Source organism: Portunus trituberculatus, chromosome 40, assembly GCF_017591435.1.
Source record: "Portunus trituberculatus isolate SZX2019 chromosome 40, ASM1759143v1, whole genome shotgun sequence".
NCBI lineage: Eukaryota > Metazoa > Arthropoda > Malacostraca > Decapoda > Portunidae > Portunus > Portunus trituberculatus.
The window spans coordinates 4777114-4786323 of record NC_059294.1 but is presented as its reverse complement, the minus strand read 5'-3'; the positions used below and the strand labels follow the sequence as shown (position 1 = coordinate 4786323).

Genomic DNA, 9210 nt, shown 5'->3' with positions numbered 1-9210 from the left:
TGGTTCCAGAATTTAAAGGGATGACATATGAGGAGAGACTAAAGGCTATGGATCTACCAACCTTGGAGCAAAGAAGAGAGAGAGGGGATCTGATACAAGTTTATAAATTGATTAACGGAATGGATGAAGTGGATAATGAGAAACTGATCCTGAGAGAAGAATATGACTTTAGAAGCACAGCAGGCAATCATGGTGAATTACACACACACACACACACACACACACACACACACACACACACACACACACACACACACACACACACACACACACATATGGACATAGAAGCACACACACACACACACACAGTATATGGCACATGTGCATGCGTACGCACGCACGCACGCCACACACACACACACACACACACAGTTATATTAATTTGCTTGCGGATGATGCGAAGTTGTGTAGGTATGTGAAGAGTGAAGAAGATTGTAAAATTTTACAGGCAGATCTGGATAGGATTTGGGAGTAGAGCAAGAGGTGTGAGATGGAATTTAATCTGAGCAAAAGTCATGTAATGGAGATGGGGAAGAGTGGAAGACGGTCAAGAGGGTCATACAAGATGGGTGAAGGAGTAGTGTTGAAAAAGGTGGAAAAGGAAAAGGATTTGGGAGTGATAATACAAGACCATGGACAGTTTGAGGCTCATATTGACAAGATGTTTGGAGAAACATAATTTGATTACAAATATTGGATTAGCCTTTCATTATATGGATAAAGATATGATGAAGAAATTAATTAGTATGGTAATTAGACCAAGATTGGAATATGCTGGGGTGGTTTGGTCCCCTTATAAAAAGAAGCATATAAGGAAGTTGGAGATTGCAGAGAATGGCAACAAAAATGGTACCGGAATTGGCAGAAATGACCTATGAGGAGAGATTAAAAGAAATTAATTTGCTTACCTTGGAACAAAAAAGAGAAAGAGGAGATTTAATACAGGTTTATAAACTGTTGAATGGTTTGGATTAAGTGGATAATGAACAAATGATGTTGAGAGAGGAAAATTTAAATAGAACTACGAGATCGCAAAGTAAAACGATAGCCAAGGGAATATGCTTGAAGGATGTGAAGAAATATAGTTTCCAACAGAGGTGTGTGGAGGTGTGGAATAGTTTGAGTGAGGAGGTGGTGTCAGCGAGGAGTGTGCATAATTTTAAAGGAAAGTTGGATGTGTGTAGACATGGAGACGGGGCCACACGAGTATGATACCCAGGCCCTGTAAAATTACAACTAGGTGAACTAGGTGAATACACACACACACACACACACACACACACACACACACACACACACACACACACACACACACACACACACACACACTTATCTCCCTTCCATCCCATTTATCTCCCCTCCATCCAGTTATATAACAATCTCTCTCTCTCTCTCTCTCTCTCTCTCTCTCTCTCTCTCTCTCTCTCTCTCTCTCTCTCCTGCCATAAACACAATGCAACTCACACAATCTTTGCTTTCTGTTTTTCTTGCTTCATTAAAACACACACAATGATATAGGGAGGGACCACTATATAATATCTATCATTGTTATTTGTTAGAAAATTAATTTGATTTTGCATCAAATTCCATGTTAATTGATTCTTATATTGATATTTTTTGGGTGTGGAATGGATTAATTAGATCTCTGTTATTTGAAATGGGGAAATTTGTTTTAAGATATGAGTGTTTCAAGATACGATCTACATTATGGATCAAATTCAATTCATTACCCGAGCCACCACTGTATTACGAATCACATATATGTATGTGTAATGCAAAATTTTAATCCACTTCTACAGCTGAAGTACCATATTTAATGTTAAACTATTAATTCAATTATGCCACAGCCTTTTTTAGACCACAGAGTAGGTATGTAAATAAAGGCAGTACTTCAGTTGTTGAATAGATAATTGTGATTCAAAATCTGCCAATTATCACGTTGGACAAACCATGCATTCATATAAATAAGGTTTCAATACAAAATTTCTTTTATAATCTTTCTAGCTTGAACCAAATTAGCCATACATACACCTAGGAATCCTACAGTGAACATCACAATCACTGATCAGGGCTGAGGTTCTCACAAGAATATCTATGTATAAAAGTGGCACTAATCATCACGCGAGGATGTCATCATTCCTCATCAAAACACTTGAAGATTGGTCTCACATGCATAAAGCTTTAAAAAGTACTAAAAGAAAATGGATTTTGTTTTCTAAATGATGATAAATATTCAAATACATTTGATTACAAAATAAAAAATTTGTTAGATACAGTATTCAATATTAATTATATATCTTTAAAAATGTTGTAATACATAGTGCATTATAAAAAAAATAAAAATAAAGCAGGATTATATTCTTGTAATGTTATATGAAACAATGACACAACAATCTCTTCTTAGTAGAATTGGATAAATGTTTTCTTATTTGTGACTTAGTTAAATGTTGAGTCATGGATTTCATTCAAGACAAAATTTATAGATTGATACTATTTCATTTCATAAAAACCTTTAATGCTGATATTTTTGAGACTATATTTCAACACTTTTTAATTAATTGTATTTCTAATACAACTCAAATATTACCATAAAGTATGTATGACAATCAGTTGCATTTTGGCTCCGATACAAATATGATACGTATGGGAAGAATGTAAGATAATATGTAACTAAATTTTTGACATACATTTGGAAGTTTGAACATTATGAATGTAAAAAGAAAGGAACTTATTTACAGTTTAGGAAATTAAAATGAATATTTTACTGGCTTAGCTGTATGTTGTCAAACTTTAACATCATGGAAGCATTCCATACCTATTTTCTACCTTAAACAGCTCACACATTCAGGTCAGCCATCATCTTCCTAAAGTCTGAAAGTGTGTTGTAGTCTGGATCGTCATCATTGGAATCATTGCGTGCCTGATCATCAGACGTGAAGGTCGGGTTGTAGCGGCTTAGTGAGAGAGGGCAAGGCAACAGCTCCGGCATCACTGAGTGGTGGGTGATGAGGGCTGTCAATGTGCTGAACTCCTTCGTGAAACCCTGTTTGATGGAAATCATACTGTAGGTGCAAATCACCCAATGCTAGTGTGGTTCAAAACACTGTATGTATGTACATCTACAGCACATTCATTGATACATATTACAATTACATAATTTACAAACAAAATTAGGTACATTTTTACTTTGATAGGCTATAATTGAGGTTAAAAGGATGGAAGCATGTTTATAAGATGAAAATTTGGTGTAATTAACTTTGTATGAAATGGACTGAAAAGGTAAGGATAAATCTGATAATTTAGGTATTGAAAGGAGTGATTTTATTAATGAACCTAGAGGTGCATAACATTTTGTTCCTTGCTTCTTTATAGTTTTCCTTGTCTATCAATCTTTCCTTCTTTCTGAAGTTTGCCTACATTCAATTTATTTCTGTCTTTCTAAAACCTTTGAATCTATTTTAAATGGAAAAATTCATAGACTTCTATTCACACAGTCTGTTCATTAGTATAGTTTCTGCAAAGGATATTCTACTAATAATCTGGCTTTCCTTACTGAATCTTAGTAATTTTCTTTTGGAATTTTTTTTCTTTCCTTATAAACCATTTATTTATTTGCACCTGCACCATTTTTTTTTTTATGATAGATCATTCATACAGTGACAGACAGCCAGTGTTGTTCTGTCTTTATCATTGTATCCTTTCTACTATGCAAGTCCTTTGTCCTATTAATTCCTCATGTTAATGATTTTACCTTGCATTTCTTAATGTCAGTAGCTAATTGATCAAGTGAAAAGGAATTAAACAACTAACAGAAAGTAACCACAAAATATTTACCTTTAAATAGTTTTATAATATTTCATGAATGCTGCATAATGAATATTGTGTTGTTCAATGTTTCCTACTTTTCATTCCTTCATTAATTTACTCAACATTACTTTACAGTCAACTATATCCTGTTTTTAATAGCAGTTACTTATCTTACTTATTTACATATAACATACTAAAGCCATTCTTTACCAAAAATTTCACCTGAAAATTTCACATCTCATCTCTTAGTAAAACAAGTTAAGTGTACTGTAACATTTCAACCAACTGATTTCACCTCCCAGCCTCTAACTCTACAAGGGCCTTATCCAACCATGTACTGGAGACATCTTCATAGATGTATGGAATGGTTCTTCCAGCACAACTTAATCAAACACATTAATGGCTCTGCTTGACCTATCAGTTATCAATTCTCAAAACTATTGCATTCTTACATAATTTATTCCTTGGTTATTGCTACACTGAACTTGCTATCTGTATGCCTCCGTTCCTCTAGCAATTTTGACAAGCAAAATTTTGTATTAACTCATTTTTTCCACCTAAGTACATAAAGAAATAATTAACTATAGTCTGTTCACTTTAGTCTGAGCCGTGAAGCCGAGCCTCATTTGAAAGGAGGCCGCTGATTGGCTGACCCCCTCTCTCACTCACCTTGTGTTGAAAGGCTGCATCATGAATGCTTTGTGGTACATGCTTTTGTTTTATGTGTTATATCTCATCTTATACACATAACAGACAGTTTCTGTTGGTACCGTTACACTCAACAGTAAATGCAGAAGCTTTGATACTCGGGGAAAAACAATTAATAAGCAACTATAAAGAAGTTTTAGCGAGTTGAAGTGGAAAACTTTTCGCGACATCTTTATAACACGGTTTACTTATTATCATATCCTTTGGATATATTTAAAGGAATGCTGTTATAAATGATTGCATTTCATAAAAGAATGACTCCTGAACGGTATGCAACTTCCAAATTATAGTTAAAAGATAATGTAAGCTAATTACATAATTATTTATGAGACGGTGTCACTCGCGGTGACGGGCAAGTGACAGTGAGCAGCACGACACGATACTGTATCCAGGAGGTGAGGATGGAGGTAAGGCGAGAGCTGATTGGCTGGCACGCTCCCTGCTCACTGTGTTGAGAGGCTGTGTACTGACAGCTCTCGTGGTACATGTTTATGTTTTATTCCTTATATCTTGTCTCATGCACACGACAGATAAGTTCTGTTGGTACCTTTAGCCTGAGCAGTGAATGCGGAACTTTCGATACTCAAGGAAAAAATAGCAATATGCAACAATAAAGAAGTTTTGACGAATTGAAATGAAGGCTGCATTGCGATAACTTTATAACACAGTTTATTTATCATCATTTTCTGTGTATATATTATAAGGAATGCTGCTTTAAACTATTGCATTTAATCAAGGGATGTCTCCTGAAGGTAATGCAACTATCAAATTATAGTTAGAAGATAATGTAAGCGAAATAGCCTATTATTTATGGGAAAGTATGACTCGCGAGGAGGGGCACGGAGGAGTGGTCGCGGTGGGAGCGTAATCCAGTTATAACTGGATCAAGGTGAACCAGCAGTGTGTCTTCACTGGCGGCACTCCGCAACGCCCTTCCTCGCGAGTCATACTTTCCCATAAATAATTCTCTATTTCGCTTACATTATCTTTTAACTATAATTTGGAAGTTGCATACCGTTCAGGAGTCATTCTTTTATGAAATGCAATAATTTATAACAGCATTCCTTTAAATATATCCAAAGGATATGATGATAAGTAAACCGTGTTATAAAGATGTCGCGAAAAGTTTTCCACTTGAACTCGCTAAAACTTCTTTATAGTTGCTTATTAATTGTTTTTCCCTGAGTATCAGTTTCTGCATTTACTGTTGAGTGTAACGGTACCAAAAGAAATTGTCTGTTATGTGTATAAGATGAGATATAACGCATAAACAAAAGCATGTACCACAAAGCATTCATGACACAGCCTTTCAACACAAGGTGAGTGAGAGGGGGCCAGCCAATCAGCGGCCTCCTTTCAAATGAGGCTCGGCTTCACGGCTCAGACTAAAGTGAACAGACTATAGTATATGTACTTTTCATCCCTTTTCAAAGGTAAATTTTGGAATACTTAGTTTTTTTTAATTTCCTACAACTAAAGAAACAAAATTAAAAGTCAAAGATACAATCTATCTTTTTTAGAGAAAGTTAAATTAATTTTAGATTTTTTGTATAATTTCATCAGTCTCCTTTACTTATGAGAAATAAGGAAACAAATATATAAAATAAATGGTAACACATGTTCAGGAGTCTCAACAGGTTATCTGATATCGAGTTTGATAAGATGCTCAAGTCTTGTGTTGGTTTATGAGGGAGCAGCAGGAGTTAGCTGCCCATTGTGGAAAGACCAGAGGATACCAGGCACCTAATAGATGCACAGTGTACTAAGTAAGGAGCTGTTCTTTGTGCCTTAAAAGTTAAAACATTGGGTATGGAGGTTTTAAAGGAATGCTTGTGGATGTGACTGAGTGAGTACATCATGTCTCAGTTTTCTATCCTCACCTACTTCATGGGGAATGTCAGCCTGGTAATTGTATGTACTTAAATGTGTGTGGAAAATGCATAAATAGGGATATGACTGCATTAAGCAGGATCATAAATATATCTGATATCAAGTTATGACAGAAATTCACACAAGGAATAAAATTATTTTTCATTAGAAATGGAGAATATAGTGGAAAGTTTGCCTGAAAATTGAAATGGTAAATATGGTGAACACACTCACCCTTCACAAAAAAGTCTCAAGCAATATAAACCATATCTATGATACTACAGCAGCTCACCTTGATCTTATAACCTTTATTGGTTTTGACTATTAGGTAGTGTGCAATGCCAGACACGGTGAAGTCCCGGGGCACCCTGAGGCTGAGGGCATAACAGCCAGGTTTGCTGGTGGACTCACGCACCATGAAAGCCCCCACTGGCTCATGACTCAGCACCTCCAGAGCAATCTCCCTGTAGGTAAAAGAATATATGAGAATATACCAAGTCTTAGCAAAACTGGTCTATGTTTACTTTTAATCATGAATACAATTCACTAGTAATTAATTCACTGATTACTTTGTATGGTAAAACCAATTGAAACTTACAGCTAGAAAGAGGTTGAATGAATCAAATACAAGAATCTGAATCCATGGTGTGTAAGACAACAGAGGTTTTCTATTTTTTTTTTTTTGCAAGTGGCCCCACATAAAATTAAGAAAACTGAATTAGTTTTTAGATCAAGTTAATTTAGTTGTTAATCTTCATTTTCACATTTCTTCAAATTCAGAATTTTCATCATACAAAAGTGTAATAACTGAAAAAAACTACAAAGGAATAAAGTAATGAATGAATAATGAAATACAGTAAGGGACAAAAATAATTTAGAAATTAAGTTTGGCTTGATGTAACTATGTATATATTACTATGGTTAAATAAAAAAGATTGATTGTTGAGAAAAAATTCAGTGTAAAGTTTTAAGTTTCTAAGTATTATATACTTGAAAATTTTAGATGTATAATATATATATATATATATATATATATATATATATATATATATATATATATATATATATATATATATATATATATATATATATATATATATATATATATATATATATATATATATATATATATATATATATATATATATATATATACATACATACATACACACACACACACACACACACACACACACACTGGTTCAACAAATATGACATTCTGGCATAATATGAACCTGGATATTCCTTATGACACAGGAAAAATAATAGAGTACTATGTACATAATAAACAAAGAGAGCAGGTGGGAATCAAGGTCAAGCATTAGAATGTTAAAACTTCATATTTACAATGTACGAAAGCAAAGGTGGCATTAAACACTTAGCACATATTAGTGTTGTGAAACATACCTAGGGATGCCTGCCTGAAACCATGCTGCAGTTTTCAGGTGAGGCTCCTCTGGCGGCGTGAGAGAATCTGAACGTTCAGGGAGAGGCGGTGGAGTTGCTGAACGTGTGCTTGACGTGGAGACATCGAGAGCCACAACTCCTGAAGAGGCGCTAGAGCTCACAGAGATTTGGGAAATGCGCTTCAGTTTTACATCATCGGAGATTCGGCTGAAGGAAAAAGGCAAAGATGTAATAACAATATCATTCTATCGCTCTCTTTCTATGATTGAATAATTGAAAATAAATATCTACATAAAGATAACTGTAAATATTTTTTTATTATCATGGCTTTGTAGGTGAAAAGAATAAACACACACACACACACACACACACCACGTAGTGTAGTGGTTAGCACGCTCGACTCACAATCGAGAGGGCCCAAGTTCAAGTCCCGGGAAGCGGCGAGGCAAATGGGCAAGCCTCTTAATGTGTAGCCCCTGTTCACCTAGCAGTAAATAGATACGGGTTGTAACTCAAGGGATTGTGGCCTCCCATTCTCGGTGTGTGGAGTGTGTGTTGTGGTCTCAGTCCTACCCGAAGATCGGTCTATGAGCTCTGAGCTCGCTCCGTAATGGGGAAGACTGGCTGGGTGATCAGCAGACAACTGTGGTGGTGAATTACACACACACACACACACACACACACAGTTATATTAATTTGTTTGCGGATGATGCGAAGTTGTGTAGGTATGTGAAGAGTGAAGAAGATTGTGAAATTTTACAGGCAGATCTGGATAGGATTTGGGAGTGGAGCAAGAGGTGGGAGATGGAATTTAATCTGAGCAAAAGTCATGTAATGGAGATGGGGAAGAGTGGAAGACGGCCAAGAGGGTCATACAAGATGGGTGAAGGAGTAGTGTTGAAAAAGGTGGAAAAGGAAAAGGATTTGGGAGTGATAATACAAGACCATGGGCAGTTTGAGGCTCATATTGACAAGATGTTTGGAGAAACATATAATTTGATTAGAAATATTGGATTAGCCTTTCATTATATGGATAAAGATATGATGAAGAAATTAATTAGTACGGTAATTAGACCAAGATTGGAATATGCTGGGTGGTTTGGTCCCCTTATAAAAAGAAGCATATAAGGAAGTTGGAGAGATTGCAGAGAATGGCAACAAAAATGGTTCCGGAATTGGCAGAAATGACCTATGAGGAGAGATTAAAAGAAATGAATTTGCTTACCTTGGAACAAAGAAGAGAAAGAGGAGATTTGATACAGGTTTATACACTGTTGAATGGTTTGGATGAAGTGGATAATGAACAAATGATGTTGAGAGAGGAAAATTTAAATAGAACTACGAGATCGCATAGTAAAAAGATAGCCAAGGGAATATGCTTGAAGGATGTGAAGAAATATAGTTTCCCACAGAGATGTG

General features: G+C 35.5%; 1 protein-coding gene and 1 long non-coding RNA gene across 10 annotated transcripts in view; one reads left to right on the top strand and one right to left on the bottom strand.

Annotated features, from left to right (window-relative positions):
• Positions 1-1252: 1252 nt before the first annotated feature.
• LOC123516108 (tensin-1-like) overlaps positions 1253-9210 on the bottom strand; it is a 400888-nt gene continuing 392930 nt past the window's right edge. For all 9 annotated transcript variants that reach the window (XM_045275202.1, XM_045275204.1, XM_045275203.1 and 6 more), the window contains 3 exons: positions 7792-7998; positions 6677-6848; positions 1253-3043 (listed from right to left, as the gene is read on the bottom strand). In XM_045275202.1, coding sequence (XP_045131137.1) covers positions 2837-3043; positions 6677-6848; positions 7792-7998 — 586 coding nt within the window. In that variant the 3' untranslated portion in view covers positions 1253-2836. The remainder of the gene's footprint in view (positions 3044-6676; positions 6849-7791; positions 7999-9210) is intronic.
• On the top strand, positions 5948-7952 carry LOC123516111. Its single transcript, XR_006678090.1, has 3 exons — positions 5948-6281; positions 6713-6850; positions 7823-7952. It is a non-coding gene; the product is annotated as an uncharacterized LOC123516111 (long non-coding RNA).